Source organism: Erpetoichthys calabaricus, chromosome 1 (genome assembly GCF_900747795.2).
Source record: "Erpetoichthys calabaricus chromosome 1, fErpCal1.3, whole genome shotgun sequence".
NCBI classification, from domain to species: Eukaryota; Metazoa; Chordata; class Cladistia; order Polypteriformes; family Polypteridae; genus Erpetoichthys; species Erpetoichthys calabaricus.
The window spans coordinates 24,550,558-24,567,446 of record NC_041394.2 but is presented as its reverse complement, the minus strand read 5'-3'; the positions used below and the strand labels follow the sequence as shown (position 1 = coordinate 24,567,446).

The following is a 16,889-nucleotide window of genomic DNA, read 5'->3' as shown; positions in this document are numbered from 1 at the left end:
GACGAGGATGGACAGTATTAGAAATGAGGACATTAGAGGGTCAGCTCAAGTTGGACGGTTGGGAGACAAAGTCAGAGAGGTGAGATTGTGTTGGTCTGGACATGTGCAGAGGAGAGATGCTGGGCATATTGGGAGAAGGATGCTAAGGACAGAGCTGCCAGGGAAGAGGAAAAGAGGAAGGCCTAAGAGAAGGTTTATGGATGTGGTGATGGGTGTAACAGAACAAGATGCCGAGGACAGAAAGATATGGAAAAAGATGATCCGCTGTGGCAACCCCTAACGGGAGCAGCCGAAAGAAGAAGAAAAAGACTCGCTTCCCAATGTATCACCATTTAAGAAGGGTTTCAGAGGAGCAACCACATCACCTTGGTGTGCACTCAGCCACACTCTTCACAATGGTATTTTAAATTGGTATGCGAGCGAAGCTCAGATCACACGGCATGGCAGCTCATAGCGCTGGCCTTGTGGTTAAGGGGTACGCAAGCAAAGTGCAGATCATGAGGCAAAACAGCAGCAGCAAGCCAATAGCTGATCAAGCGAAGAGGAGTTCAAAACAATTTATTTGTATCCCATTGTATCACCATTTAAGCATGGTTTCGGAGGAGCGGACGTGTCTCCTTGGGATGCGTTGAGCCCCCCTCTTCACAACGGCGCGGAGCATAGGCAGGGGGTGGGGAGGGGTTGGCGAGCGAAGCCCCCTAGTTAATTTATAAAACTATGTTGATTATATTTTTACATCATGTCCTGAATTTTAATTACTATATTTATTCATTTTTTACAATCTATGGAAACCACATTGAGCCGCATTTTTATGTATGAACAGTGCTATATAAATTGTTATTATTAATTTGATAGTGAAATGTTTAGAGGGAGCCCTTTGTTTGCCCCATGATGCAACACTTAGGTAATCAATTGTAGAGATGACTGCTCTCATTAGGAGGGTCATCTTATTACTCATCCTCACCATCTCAGATTAGTTCAACCAGGAGCCACAGCAAGAGATCCCACTAGGGTTCATAAAGGGCCAGCTGCAGAGCAGCTATGGACAAAGATAGAAAAACTCTCAAATTATATTGAAAAATTAGGTGAACAGAGATTGGTGAGCTATGGTATGATAAATGGCCTGTTCTCTTAAAGCTCTGACCCAGTTGGCAACTGCTGTACTGAATAAGAAGAAGGAGATGAAAAGAAAAACAGTTTCGTTGAATTTGTTTCAGTCAGGCACCATGTGCATAAGGCAGTGCATTAAGGGGTTGCCTTGATGTTTTGTGTAATTCAGTTTGAGAAATACTGACTGGCTGGCTGGATTAGGCCAAGGGGACGCCCATGTAACACCTGGCTGCAGGAGATAGAGGGTCATTTCCGAAGGGTGGGACTGGACTGCATATCTGCCAGCGGGGTTGGCAACTGGGATCCTGAGGCGTTTCGTGATGTGGTGGGTGCGGCAACATGTTGCACAAGTGCATGCTCCCCGACCTGACCTGAATTTGAGAAATGGCTGAGATGTACTCAGGTGCAGAGAAGCCTTGCACCCTTTTCTTGCCAGGATGGAATGCAGACACTGGTCGTCTCTAAGTGGGTTGGGATAATAAATATAATGAACTCTTTGGAGGCCGAAAACCACACAAAGCAATGGTTTCAAACATAACAACCTCTAAAACATTTATCACTGCGTTTGTGGCTGCTGTCAGCACCTGCTCACCATCTCTGGACAGTCAGTGAGAAAGCACGGTGGGCCGGCTACCTGACTGTCTTTGTGCAGCAAGCAGGAGGGTGGCGGTGGCAGTTAGTGACGGTCCTCCAGGGCAAACATTGCAGTACAGTATGAATGTGTTCTGCACCATGATCACCTGATGGCAGTGTGTCAATTTCGTTTTCCATCTGCAACTCCAGATCACTTGCATCAAAATCGGAGCCTGACATGTCCCATTCAGTGATAATACACAAAACACCATCCAAGGAGTATTTGGTTTTACACGATCACTTTGGTCCCTGGCCATAGGTCGATGCCATTTTAGAGGTTGTTGTACATGTGCAGGAAGTCGAGGTCAAATCAATGAAGCTAACTTTCCCTTTAGCAAAGAGGGTTGAACTAAAATGTAACCGTGAGTTTTGTCGCCATTTGCAGCCGAGTAGCATTAGAGGACCGCTAGATGTGATTTATCATTCATTCTTGTCATTAGAGGACCCCTGAATTTTGGCAAAAGTCGACATCCGCCCTGAAAGAGTTAAATTAATGAACTGCATAGGACTGCCTACTCATTGCTCTGTATTGCTGAATTCAGCTGTTATGTAGTACACGTGAATATCACTAATGATTTTAAACAAGATTCATGTTTAAAGCTCTTAAAGGGACACCTATCACCCGGACTTGGGTCCTCCGTATAAGACAAGCTAAAGGAACATTCTTTTAGTCTGAAAGGCAACACTCAACCAGTTTGGACACAAACCTGTCAAAAGCAGAGGCCATAGAAACTAAATCACTCACTCTCATTCAACTCAAATGGCACCAGAACTTAATGACTTTTTTGGTCCAAACCCAACATCTAATAAACTGAAACAGTCTCCATCAATAAGGACCCAAAAAATGGTAAAATTGTTCACATATATAATGGATGAACTGGCATCCTGGCTAAGATGGACCCTATTTCCTTGCCTACCTGGAAAGTTGATAGGATGGATGGTCAGAAAAGGAGGCTGAGTGTTCCCCATCTCAGCCAGGTGGATGGCACGAGATGCCAACAATGCTGGAAGAAAAAGATGGACTGGTGTCTTGGCTGGAGTGAAGAGAAAGTTCTTAACCAGCCAAGAGGCTGGTATAAAGGGTGGCACTTCCTGATTGGAATGGTTGGTGTTCCCTTTCCCATCATTAGGCCAAAAGTAGTGAGGAGGCAGTGGAAAACTGTCTCCGATCTTCATGTTATTACCCTGTACACCAAGTGACTGCATGCCTCTTAATAAGGCCCATTTGGGCACCTGCAGGGCAGCATGGCATTTGTGGTTCCATAATACTGCTTTTTTGGGGTCCATAGGTGCCAACACACTCTTAAAATCCTGGTTCTTTAATGGCACTTTATGATATATTACTGGGTTGTGTAGTTCCTTGTTGAACCATTGCTTGGTAAAGCACCACAGTTTGTTCTGAGTAGGGTTCTTTGTGTTTGGAAAAAGTAGGAAAAGGTTGAAATCTTTACTGTATAGCAGGCTACCTAGCAGAACACAAACAGATTAAGAAAACCTGAACTTAGCCTGTGGTATTGTATGCAACAAGAGTCCTTTTATAATCGTGGTCAATTGATATGTCACTAATCTGGATTTGTTGTTATTTACTGCATGGAGCCGGTTATGGATCTAAATACATAAAAGTTTCATTCTAGAATCTTCATGTGGATGGGTTTTTATGGGACCAAAAATGGTTCACTTATGGCGTCACTTTCAAGAACTACTCTGTCACCTTTATTTTACAGACTGCAGGAGCAGTTGTTGGAAGGAGGATCCTCTGTCCCAAGGTGACTCTGCCTGACCCAGAAATGCTTCCTGGAGACTACAGTATTCTTTGGCATTGAAAGTACTCCTCCATGTTACTCAGAGAGTCGGGACAGGGGGAGGATGGAAAGAAGGACAAAGCTTATCTGGGACGAGTGTAGTAGGATAAAGTGATTGTATTGTTCACTGTCAGTGGAAGAAGCTTGCACAACGTATTCTTTGACAATAAACAGTTATTTGTACCCAGGACTGTCTTCTGTAGTTGCGTCTATGGTTTGTAATGCTCCCTAGTGGCCACACCTGTAAGCTGAAAAGTCAACATATCTTCTACAGCACTCCTCTTCAAATCCACTCCGGACACTGACACAGAGATCACTGAAAACAAAAAGAGTGCCGTGCTGTCCTACTGTAAAAAAACAAAAAAGGAAGAAGGAGAACAGCATGCAATGTGTGTACTGGTTGAGATGGAAATTGTCTTGGAGAGACTTTCCAAAACCTGAGTGCCACTCTGTTCCTTGTCCTCTGTTACATTTTGGTGCCTGAAAATATTGTGCTACAAATCCTGGAGACCAGCGAAGTGGCATTCTAAGAAGCGTGTGACCTCCATTCAAATGAGAATCCATTGTACTGTAACAAATATTAAAAAGAAATAAATGAATAAAGCAACAAATAAAAACCCACCCCAGACTCTTTGTCCTTACTCATTTTGGTGCGTATAGACAGACATCCAAAGATGTACAGAGGTATTCACCATGAATGCTTTGAAGAGCGACATCAAACTTTTGTTGCTACACAAACAAGCATTGTATAACATGAGTGAAGTGCAGCTCTAAACAAAAGGGGCTGTTTCAGGGAACTCATTGCCATGGCTATAATTATTAAGGCAGCTACTCATGACAATGAAGTCATAGCAAGTCAAACATGCGAATCAGGAGACTTTCATAATCAGAACACACCAAGACAGACATATAGAGAGATACTATACTAAGATCTAAGATAGATATGAAAAGCACTATATGGCTGACAGACAGACAGACAGATGTTGAAAGGAACTATATAATAGATAGATAGATAGATAGATAGATAGATAGATAGATAGATAGATAGATAGATAGATAGATAGATAGATAATGCACTAAAATAGATATATGTGAAAGGTGCTATACAGCAGATGGATAGATATGCTAGACAGATGGATAGATATTCCAAAATGCTCCTGCAAGAATTATTACAAGAACAAGAAAGTACGAACACACAACTCCAGTTCTTAAATCCTTACACTGGCTCCCGGTTAAGTTTAGGGCAGATTTCAAAATCCTCCTTTTAACATATAAAGCATTAAATGGCCAAGGTCCGGCTTGCTTATCTTCACTTATCATGACTTACAAACCAGAGCGCACATTAAGATCTCAAGATGCCGGTCTGCTTATGATTCCAAGGATTAATAAAATAACAATGGGAGGTCGAGCTTTTAGTTACAGGGCCCCTAAACTGTGGAATGGTCTGCCTGCTACTATAAGAGATGCCCCTTCGGTCTCAGCTTTTAAATCCCAGCTGAAGACTCACTACTTCAGCTTAGCATATCCTGACTAGAGCTGCTGATTAACTGTACAGACCGCATGTCTGTTGTTAGTCATTAGCACTAAAACATAAGTAACATGATAGTTCTAATTTGTTACTAACCCTCACCTATTCTGTTTCTCTTCTCGGTACTCAAATGTGGCACTTGGTGTCACGGCCCACCTGTCAAGTTGTTTTGTAAAGTCATCCCTGATGGAGGATCGCAGGAATCGTGGGGTAGAGGGGTCCTTTCATCGGATTGGCTGGCCCAGCGCTGTTTCAGCTGTGGAATGGCCAAATGGGGGAGGCAGCTTGATAGCTGAGGTCTCCAGGACTCTAAACAAATCCAAATCTTATTATGTGATATCATCTACTGTTAAATTCTGCTCCGTACTTCTAAAATTTTTATCTTTATACAGTATTGAGGATTTGTTCTGTGTTTTGTATTGTATTGTATTGACCCTCTTCTTTTTAACACCCACTGCACGCCCAAACTACCTGGAAAGGGGTCTCTCTTTGAACTGCCTTTCCTGAGGTTTCTTCCATTTTTTTCCCCCTACAAGGGTTTGTTTGGGAGTTTTTCCTTGTCTTTCCTTAGAGAGTCAAGGCTGGGAGGCTGTCAAGAGGCAGGGCCTGCTAAAGCCCATTGCGGCACTTCTTGTGTGATTTTGGGCTATACAGAAATAAATTGTATTGTATTGGAGAGGCACTATGTGGCAGATTGATCAATTTTAAAGGTGACAGATAAATAAAGGCAATACATAGCAGATAGATGGATATGAAAAGCACTACATAACCCATAGACAGACTTGAAAGGCACTATAAGACAGACAGACAGACAGATATACACTTTGTCTCAGCCTACAATTGGCCCAGTAATCACTGCCCCTGCATGCCCACTAAGTGTGTAATCAATTTTATGTAATGCCTAATTTTGAGGACAGCATGGTGGTGTAGCAGTAACAGAGAGGCCTCACAACAAGGAGACCAAGTTTCAAGGTCTGGGTGCTCCCTGCATGGAGGTTGCACTGTATATTCTTTTTGTGCCTTGCAGGTTTCCTTCCACAGTCCAAACATCATACAAGTTTGGTGGATCATTGATGGTAAATTAGCTTCTAATATTTATGTGTGTGTGGTCACCCTGTGATGGTCTGGCACCCTGTCCAGGGGTTATTCCTGCCTTAAACCTAATATTTGCAGGGATAGGCTCCAGCTTGACTTGGCCCTACTCTGGATTAGTGAGTTTAGAAGATGGATGGATAGATAAACGGATGTAATTCTCAACCGAGAGAGGTTTGACTATACAAATTTACCAATCGCTTTAAAATCTGATTTTACATTAAATAAACAGCATATGTTTGCTACTATTAGCATGGCTAGATTCACAACGGAACACAACAAATTACAAATATCTCCAAGCTGCAGAACATCTAGGAATTGTTTTATTTTTTGATTTTTTTTTAAAGGGTGTAACAATAGTTATTGCAGCTGACTCAAGATGACTACGTCCAAATTTTGGTCCAGTTACTGTCTCTCTGGAGTTTTCATGTTCTTCATACACCTGCATGGGTTTCCCTCCTTCAGCCCCAAAGACATGCGTGTTAGGTTTATTGGAGATAAAAGTAACAGTAAGCGTGTTTGGGTGCGATTCCAGCTTCCAGAGTGTGAAACACAAGCCTGGTCACTGTCTGTCTGAAATGAGTAAACTTTGCACATTTTTCTTTCGTTTTTGTGAGAGTTTTCTTCCCACACACCAAGATGGGTGTAATTCTTGATTTGTATAAAAGAAGAGAACTTTCTCTATTATAAAAAAAAAAAAATCTTGGGACTAGATGAGATTTTTTTTTCCCGCGACCAGACGTGATCTTTTGAAGAGAGACAGAGAGACACTTTCACGTCCCGCGAAATGGTCTAGTTATGTCATACTTACAACCTTTGGAAGCAAGTCCTGTGAGACGGTGGCTTTTGCAAGTCACGCCCTACTTACAACCATTTTCAAACAAGACCACGGTCATCTAACCTCTCAGTTGTTGGAACACCTTTGGCAGACACACTTCCTGTGCTCTCACCTCTTAAGCAAGACTAGACTTTGTGCCAGCAGATTTAACCACACCCAGGGCTGGAAAAAGACAAAGTAGAACGTCGTAAAGAATTCAAAAACATTGGCACGATACACATACAGAGCAGGTTAGAGATAATGGAAGTAGGAAAATTAAAAAGTCTCAAAAAAATAATAGTAAAGATCACATTAGCACAAACAAATGGAAATTATTACTCTGTGAAATAACAGAACAGCGAAAAAGAGATTGAATGTGTTGTTCGGATTTGAACTTTAAGTCGGAGACTTGCAGATCGTCTAATTCGTGTTGCCATCAGGGATAAGTAGCGTTTCTTCCCAATGAAGAGGCCTATTCGTGAGAATTAAAAGATTTGCTGTTTGGTGAAAGTGAAATCCTGCGAGAGAAAATTTCAAGACCCGCAAGACAAGACTTTATACAAAGAGATTTGGAAAAGTCCTGCCCACATCTAAAACATTTACAACCACACACACGAAAAGAGATTGAATAGTGCTGGAGGATGTCTGGGGGAGAAGACAGACAAGGCAGTGAGACAAAAGGCCAGCTGCTGTACAGGATTATAAATGTTCAAAGCGCCACACAAGATGCAGATCACCTGGCATGGCAGCAGCAGCATCAAGCCAGCAGATGATCGAGCAAAGAGGAGATAAAAAAAAAAACTATTTGTTTCCCATTGTATCAACATTTAAGAGGGGTTTTAGAAGAGCGACTTTGTATCCTTAGGGTGCATTCAGCTGGGGCAGGGGTTGGCGAGCTAAGTGAGCAGGGGGCAAAGCCCCCTAGTATCTTAAATGATCAGAAACAACTGAATCTGATTATCACATAAAAATGAAATACAGGAAGTGTGTTAAGTTAACTGGCAACTCCAAAGCTTTGAAGGCTTGTGAGTGTGCAGATGATTATGAAGTGCAATGGAATGGTGTCCCATCCAGGAATTGCTCCTACCTTGTGTCTGGCTCCCATGATTCTGTAATGAAATAAGGGGGCCGATAGATAAATGTATTGGGTGAGCACCTTTTCAATAGTTCTGTAGAAGGAACTCGGGCATGTTAACATCATACTATAAAATAGATCATTCTATTACGTGTGAAGCAGCTGCTTACACTCATAAACACGAAGGGTCGACAGTGGGGTTCTTTAGAGTGATGCCATATGGGTACCATTTCTGGATCCCTAAAAAAACACCAAAAAAAAAATTAAAGTCAAGGTTTCTGAAAGATCCTTTGTTTACTTAGATTTGTAACATGCTCTGAAATCTTTAGTCTATGGCAGACTACCTAGCAGAACAGTGCATTATTGTACATATGCAGCTTAAAGTCCTTTTAAATTAAGGAACCCATTGGAATTTCACATATCTGTTACCGTCTATTCATGGTTATTTACTGTATGGAGGTCGTTATGGATATAAATAAATAAAAGTTTTTTCTTGAACCTCCTTCATGTGGATGGGTCTTTTTGGCAACCAAAAATGGTTTCCGTATGGCATAACTCTGAAGAACCACTCTGGCAGCTTTATTTTTAAGACTGCACTCAATTACAGTCCTGGAGGTCCAGAGTACCTGCAAGTTTTCGCTTTAACCAGTTTCTTAATTACAACCCATTTATTTGCTAATTATCTGTGCTACTTGTCTCAGCGTTAACGTTTGCAGTGCATCTTGCAATGCATATGTCTCTGTTATATGCCATTTGGTATGGGATTCATAAAAACAGTGCTACTGTTTGTGATACGCCATCTGTTGGAATGACAGAGACATGGTGCTGACGGACACAAATACATACACTCTTTTATCCTTTTATTAAATTAAAGCAATATTTTTGGGGCTTACTTTTAGTTAACTCGTTTGTTATGAGTCAGAACCCTTAAATCGCTTTTTTTAGCGTCAACCAGCTGCATTTAGATTAGAATTGTTGCCTGTTTTCTTAACAATCTATCAGTTAATAATGAGGTGCAAATAACAAAGGAGCCAGCAGCTCTCCAGCTGGCGTGCATCCAATTAAATCTGTTAAATGCATCATGATGTACCTGTGTTAATACAACATTCTGAAATAAATGATAGAGAAAGGAAGGACCACCAAACATGGATAAAGTTCTCAGAAGACAAAAAAAAATACACAATTTTTGTCTCTGAAGAATACAATACAATTTATTTTTGTATTGCCCAAAATCACACAGGAAGTGCTGCAATGGGCTTTAACAGGTCCTGCCTCTTGAAAGCCCCCCAGCCTTGACTCTCTAAGAAGACAAGGAAAAACTCCCAAAAAAACCTTGTAGGGAAAAAATGGAAGAAACCTCGGGAAAGGCAGTTCAAAGAGAGACCCCTTTCCAGGTAGGTTGGGCATGCAGTGGGTGTCAAAAGAATGGGGTCAATACAATACAATACACAGAACAGAACAAATCCTCAATGCAGTATAAAAATAAAAATTTTAGAAGTACGGAGCAAAATTTTACAGTAGATGATATCACATAAGAAGATTTGGATACACTATGAATGAAAACACTGACAAGCCATAACACTAAATACCAAGATTCATTATCTGCTAGGCCTGGCTTCTAATTATGAAACTGTATGGCAGTGTGGCACAGTGATTTAAGGCTTTGGACTTCAAACACTAAGGTTGTGGGTTCAAGTCCCACCAATGACTCTGTGTGACCCTGAGAAAGTCACTTGACCTGCCTGTGCTTCAATTGGAAAAAGAAACAAAATGTAACCAATTGTATCTCAAAAGTTGAATAAAGGCGTCAGCCATAATAAACAAATGTAAAATCTGCAGCCAATATCGGACCACCAGGACTGTAACTGAGTAACCCCACACCCAGTTAGACAGATAAGCAGAACTGGGTTGGTCACCTGGGGAAAAATTTGCCTTTAAATAAATACACAAACAAATAAATAAATAAATATAGGTTACTGTCAACGTGTGAAATTTTGTGCTGCGTAGAATGCCTAGGAAATTTATAGAATGCTGAAAATGGGATGTCAGAGTATGAAATGATTAAAATTTCAAACATTTTTAGGCATTCAATGCCAAAAGGCAAACCGGCAAGTCATTCTGTATAATGCCTAGAGAAAGTATATCAGCATTATGCATCATCACGCATTTTATAGAATGTCTAGGCATTCTATACAATACCTACTTTCACACATTGCCAGTAACACACACACACACACACACACACACACACACACACACACACACACACTATGGTCTGAACACACACCAGAATAACTAAAAAGGACGATTAATTAAGAAGAAAGAAAACTTCTGACTTGGCTGTCCCAGTCTCAGTGTGGCATTATGCAGGTGTATTGCTGTTGGTATAAAGGACCCACAGTTGCTTTTCTTGACCCAGTTCTGATGAATAATTTGTCACTTGAAAGTTCTCAGTGTGTCAGAGAGAGGATATGCAGCATTGTTCATAATGGCACTCAGTCAGTCAGTCATTCGAGGTGACTGTGTGCAGAGGGTGCAGACCTATAAATACCTGGGAGTGCAGCTGGATGATAGATGGACTGCCAATACTGATGCTCTGTGCAAGAGAGGACAGAGCCGGTTATACTTCCTTAGAAGGCTGGCATCCTTCAACATCTGCAATAAGATGCTGCAGATGTTCTATCAGATGATTGTGGCGAGCACCCTCTTCTATGTGGTGGTGTGCTGGGGAGGCAGCATAAACAAGAGGGATGCCTCACGCCTGGACAAACTGGTGAGGAAGGCAGGCTCTATTGTAGGCACGGAGCTGGACAGTTTGACATCCGTGGCAGAGCGACGGGTGCTGAGCAGGCTCCTGTCAATCATAGAGAATCCACTGCATCCACTGAACAGTGTCATCTCCAGACAGAGGAGCAGCTTCAGCGACAGACTGCTGTGATTGTCCGGCTCCACTGACAGACTGAGGAGATCGTTCCTCCCCCACACTATGCGACTCTTCAATTCCACCCAGGGGGGGGGGGTAAACGTTAACATTTTACAAAGTTATTGTCTGTCTGTATACCTGCATTGTTATCACTCTTTAATTTAATATTGTTCTTTATCAGTATGCTGCTGCTGGAGTATGTGAATTTCCCATTGGGATTAATAAAGTATCACTCTATCTATTTTCCAATCCGCTATATCCCAACATAGGGTCATGGGCAAACCCTGGGCAGGGCGCCAGTCCACTACAGGGCACACACACACATCAAGCACACACTAGGGACAATTTTGGATCTCCAATGCACCTAACCAGCATGTCTTTGGACTTTGGGAGGAAACCGGAGCGCCTGGAGGAGGAAACCCATGCAGACACGGGGACAACATGCAAACTTCATGCAGGGAGGACCTGGGAAACGAACCCAGGTCTCCTTACTGCGAGGCAGCAGCACTACCACTGCACCACCGTGCCACCCCTAATGGCACTCAGTTTTGTTTTAATTCTCTACTTTGCTACAACCTCCATGGGGTCCAGAATTTAGCCCATAATAGAGACTCCCCTTTAAATTAGCTGGGCCTCTCTTGAGGATATGTTACTTCTAAGAAGAAAAAAAAAAGAACCTGCTCTGTCATTTCTTCTGTTGTTCCTCGGTGTTATAAGACCAGTCCAACCTCTGATTGATGTGGACCCCAAGTACTAGTAGGAGTGGACCACCTCTCCATTCTACTACCATCTGGAATATTGTGTGCAGTTTTAGCCTCCATGATACAAGAAAGGCAGAGCTGGACCTGAAGCTGTGTGGAGGAGGGCTACCTGCTACATGTCAGGACCTAAGAGCACGTCCTGCTCTGACAGACGTGGAGAATGAAACCTGTCTTGAGCAAAGGAGACTGTTTAGGGACCTAATCCAGGTAGTTAAAATTCTCAAAGGTATTTATAAAGTACTGCGGTGGGCTGGCGCCCTGCCCAGGGTTTATTTCCTGCCTTGCGCCCTGTGTTGGCTGAGATTGGCTCCAGCAGACCCCCGTGATCCTGTAGTTAGGATATAGTGGGTTGGATAATGGATGGATGGATTTATAAAGTAGATCCAGTAGAATTATTTCAGCTTAAGGGGGAATCATATATTCAAGGACATCAGTGGAAATTCAGGGGAAGAGCATTTAGGACTGAAGCCTAGAAGCACTTCTTTACGCAAAGAGTTGTGGGAATCTGGAACAAAACTATACTGGCATGGACCTGAAATGGAAACCTTGACAACTTTTAAGAAGCATCTGGATGAGATATTGGGACAGCTTAGCCATTAGTTAAACAAATGAGCTAGTGATTGACTGAATGGTCTTCTCCACGTTATCAGATTTCTTATATTCTACGTTTTATTCGTAAGGTGTGTCAAGCACCATAAATAAAATCCAACCACCTTCCTTATACTATTGAAAAAAAAAAAAAGAATCATACAAAAATGAAAAGGTAATCACGTTAATAAATAATATTCTGGGCAAAATGATTTGGCTTCAGCTATGTAAGAAAAAAAGACAAAATTACTATGAAGAAAAATATTACATAGAAGGTGTTGGCATCAAAGGCAAAACTTTTTACTTCAGTGCCCTTCTTTGTGTGCACCGTCACAAAATGGTTTACAAAGCTAAATAAGAAGTTAAGGAATGAAATCACCAATAGGTCAACAATAGATGCTAGCTGCTTTGATTTCTGCTAGTGTCTTAATTATTATAGGAAATTAGGCCTTGTATTCCTCCAACACTTTTAAAAAGCAAAGAGCCAAAGTGGGGGGGGGGGGCATTTATGGTTTTGAAAAAGAACCGTCTACCTGAAGGTTCCAGAAAGAACCTTTATTTAGATTCATACTAATGAACAGATAATAATCAACTCAGTGAGCTATTGATTTTAAAAGCACTCTTGCAGAATACAGTTACACTGTGGTTTTCTTGATTTGTTTGTATCCTGCTAAGTCGCCCACAACACAAGTATTTCTGTTTTGTCCACATATTAGGAACTTTTTAAAAACCCTACGAACCACTTTCATATGTAAAAAAACCCTTCCCGAATATAAATGGTTCTTTATCCAGCAATGATTCTACGAAGAACGACACAGCCCAGTAAAATGCCGTTGACGAACTTTTAGAGTACGCCTCTTAAAAATAAAAGGTGGTCACCTAAACGGCAGCTGAGGACCACGCCAAAGGACTTCCCAAACTCGATAAACCAGTTGGATCACATAGCGCCGGTAAAACATTTCAGTTCTCTGATTAAAAGGTAATGTATCACAATGATCAAGAATAGCAATGAATTTTCCACCTTCCTTAGAAAGCCGTGAAGGTCACAGCAGAATGTCAATCAAATCAAATTGTCTTTTATTGGGGTAAATCCGACTCGGTTTTGTTGCCCTGGTGACAGATGTTAGTGTACAACACACGTCGTCCTAACACCAAATGATCTTTTCCATTCTCCAACCTCGGATCTTTTCCATAAATCATATTTCAACTTTAAAAGCAGACCTCCTCCTCCACCCAGGTAAAAAAAAATGACAATTTTAAGGTAAATACACCTCCTCCCTTCTTATCTGGAAAGGAAACAAGCTGCACCTGCTGCACGCTTTAAAACCAATTTCAAAGCCGAGTTCTTTCCTCACGATAAAATAAATCAAATCTCAAGAGTGTTGTAAAGTATGAACTCACCTAAAATCTCCTTCCTCCTGCTGGAGTGTGGCTGGTCGGTGTACACCCATTCAAAATCTCCGCGCGGCACGTTGTTGCCCATCTCAGCCCGGATCTGATCGAAACCAACGGGCCCTTCAGAAACTTACAACTCTGCCAAAAAGTAAATGAGCAGCACTGGAACGTCGCATTGACTATCGCCGATTAAAGGATGAGATGGACAGGAAAGAACACTTGGGAGGTGAGTTTCAATGGGCTTGTTGGTGGGGGGAGAGAGAGAGAGAAAAAAAGAACGTAAGAAACCACCCAGTTTCACCTGTTTCGCTGAAGCCCCGCCCTAACTGCGAATTCTAGTGAAATGTTGCTACAACGAAGCCACACCCCCCAATGAATGAGACCGTTCCCAGTGCTGGAGAAGTGCGATGTTTTGTCAGAACTATGAACATTTTAAAAGCAATCTTCATGTATCCATCCATTTCCTAAGCTCACTTATTCCATTTAAGTGTCCAGGTACAATTTTAAAGAATTAGCAAATCTTAATTTGGAGCAAATGTTCTTAACTTATTTTCTACTACAATTTCATTTTGGGATAGGCTGGGCTCTTCAGGGACCTATTTACTAATCTTAAGATTAGTGTTTGGGCGAGGGGAAGGCTTTTTCAAGTGGTGTCCGCTTTCTGAACAAGACCCTAATGCTGTTGTTTCAGATGTTACACTTAATGGTGATTAAATTAAGTATGAAACACTGTACTTACCTTTAAGCTCTGTTTGCGAACTAACGATATTTGCTTTTAACACACTTATGTTGCGGAACATGACTGCTGCTGTTTGAAGCCTTGTGTTTGCGGCTTCTCTACACACCTGCAGAAACGGCTGTTGTGCTCGCTGATGGAAATTCTTAGCAACACGATTGTGAAAGGATGGCGTGGTGTTAGCCCGAGCACTTCGGAGATCCACTTTAGAATGGGCGTGTCTTTCTAACTTGAACAAACGGCTCTTCAAATCGAACAAACAGGATTACAGATAGTTCTTTCCATTGACGTCCAGGTTAAAGATCAGCATTGATTTATGGGTGCGGTGAACGGTAAAAAAGAGGCGTTTTCTTTGTCGATTTTTAAAAATATTTTTAGTGCGTGATTGTATGTATAGCCTGTAATAGAGCGGAGTCCGGTGATTGTGCCTTGCAGCTGAAGCTTGCGAGAAAGACTCCAGCTGTCCCGCGACCCTGGTCTCAACAGGAAGGTTTGGAAAATCCATGGAAGGATGAATAGAATTGTTTTCTTTTTAATCTACACATTGTCATCTCCCGAATTTTCCATTCTGCATTCCTGAATTTCAGGATGATTTGCCCTCCAGTAGGGCGGCCATAGTGTTGGCTCCCAAAACCAATACAAATGCGAAATATAGTGCAGCAAGAACAAAAAACGTTTACCATTATACACAGTCTATTTAGACTTAAATTCATTATTACTTTAACACAACTTAATATTAAATAATATCTCCCGTCGTCCAAACACATGCAGGTTAGGTGAATTGGCAATGCTAAATTGGCCCTGATGTGTCTGCTTTGTTAGTGCGTTCACTCTCTGATGGACTGGCGGCCTGTCCAGGGATTGTTCCTGCCTTGTATCTGATGCTTAGTGGGATAGGCTCCAGCTGCCCTGTGACCCTTCTCAGGATAAGTGTGATTAGAAAATGGATGGATATTTTAGAACATAATGGATTTCAAATACTTCTATTGGATATTTCCATGTATATATTTTTTTTATTACTGCACAAGTGAACTACCCACTGTCTCCATTACTTTGGGAAATCAATCTCCAACATTTAATAGATAAGTGAAAAAGTGTTTGAAACTGCTAAAGGTGGGATTTAGATTGGGTTAAATGGTGAGAGACAGAAGGAAATGCACCTTATAAAAGATAGATAGGTACTGTGCCAGTCAAAATTTTGGACATACCCAAATATTTTCATGTTTTTGATAAAAAGTTATACCTTTCTTATCAAGTTACAATTAAATTGATTTAAAAATGCAGCCAAGACATTACTGATATTGCTAATGGCTATTATGGATGACTGATTTTTAATTCATCATTCACATTCAACTGCAAAACCTCTTTTTCAACGGTCATCCCTTCAGTGTCCTCATGGTTCTGGTCACATGTGATGAAGACCATGGAGCGGCTGCTGCTTCACCACCTGAGGCCACAGGTCCGCCACGCCCTCGACCCTCTGCAGTTCGCATACCAGGAGAAGGTGGGAGTGGAGGATGCCATCATCTGTATGCTACACCGATCCCTCTCCCACTTGGACAGAGGCAGTGGTGCAGTAAGAATTATGTTTCTGGACTTCTCTAGTGCCTTCAACACAATCCAACCTCTGCTCCTTAGGGACAAGCTGACAGAGATGGGAGTAGATTCATACCTGGTGGCATGGAACGTAGCCTATCTTGCAGACAGACCTCAGTATGTGCGTCTCGGGAACTGCAGGTCTGACATTGTGGTCAGCAACACAGGAGCACCGCAGGGGACTGTACTTGCTCCGGTCCTGTTCAGCTTATATACATCGGACTTCCAATACAACTCGGAGTCCTGCCACGTGCAAAAGTTCGCTGACGACACTGCTATCGTGGGCTGCATCAGGAGTGGGCAGGAGGAGGAGTATAAGAACCTAATCAAGGACTTTGTTAAATGGTGCGACTCAAACTACCTACACCTGAACACCAGCAAAACCAAGGAGCTGGTGGTGGATTGTAGGAGGACCAGGCCCCTCATGGACCCCTTGATCATCAGAGGTGACTGTGTGCAGAGGGTACAGACCTATAAATACCTGGGAGTGCAGCTGGATGATAAATTGGACTGGACTGCCAATACTGATGCTCTGTGCAAGAGAAGACAGAGCCGGCTATACTACCTTAGAAGGCTGGCGTCCTTCAACATCTGCAATAAGATGCTACAGATGTTCTATCAGACGGTTGTGGCGAGCGCCCTCTTCTACGCGGTGGTGTGCTGGGGAGGCAGCATTAAGAAGAGGGACGCCTCACGCCTGGACAAACTGGTGAGGAAGGCAGGCTCTATTGTAGGCATGGAGCTGGACAGTTTGAAATCTGTGGCAGAGCGACGGGCACTGAGCAGGCTCCTGTCAATCATGGAGAATCCATTGCATCCACTGAACAGGATCA

At 42.2% G+C, this 16,889-nt stretch overlaps 1 protein-coding gene across 2 annotated transcripts in view; it reads right to left on the bottom strand.

Moving 5' to 3' along the window:
- The window catches only part of LOC114647744 (sphingolipid delta(4)-desaturase/C4-monooxygenase DES2-like), a 44,393-nt gene extending 29,780 nt beyond the window's left edge, over window positions 1-14,613 (bottom strand). Inside the window, exons 1-2 of one of the 2 annotated variants that reach the window (XM_028796376.2) lie at window positions 14,464-14,613; window positions 13,731-13,965 (exon numbers count right to left, since the gene is read on the bottom strand). In XM_028796376.2, the coding sequence (XP_028652209.1) occupies window positions 13,731-13,812 (82 nt within the window). In that variant the 5' untranslated portion in view covers window positions 13,813-13,965; window positions 14,464-14,613. Of the gene's footprint in view, window positions 1-13,730; window positions 14,043-14,463 lie in introns of those variants that run through there. The other variant, XM_028796369.2, reaches the window with a different exon arrangement.
- Between the last annotated feature and the right edge of the window lie 2,276 nt (window positions 14,614-16,889).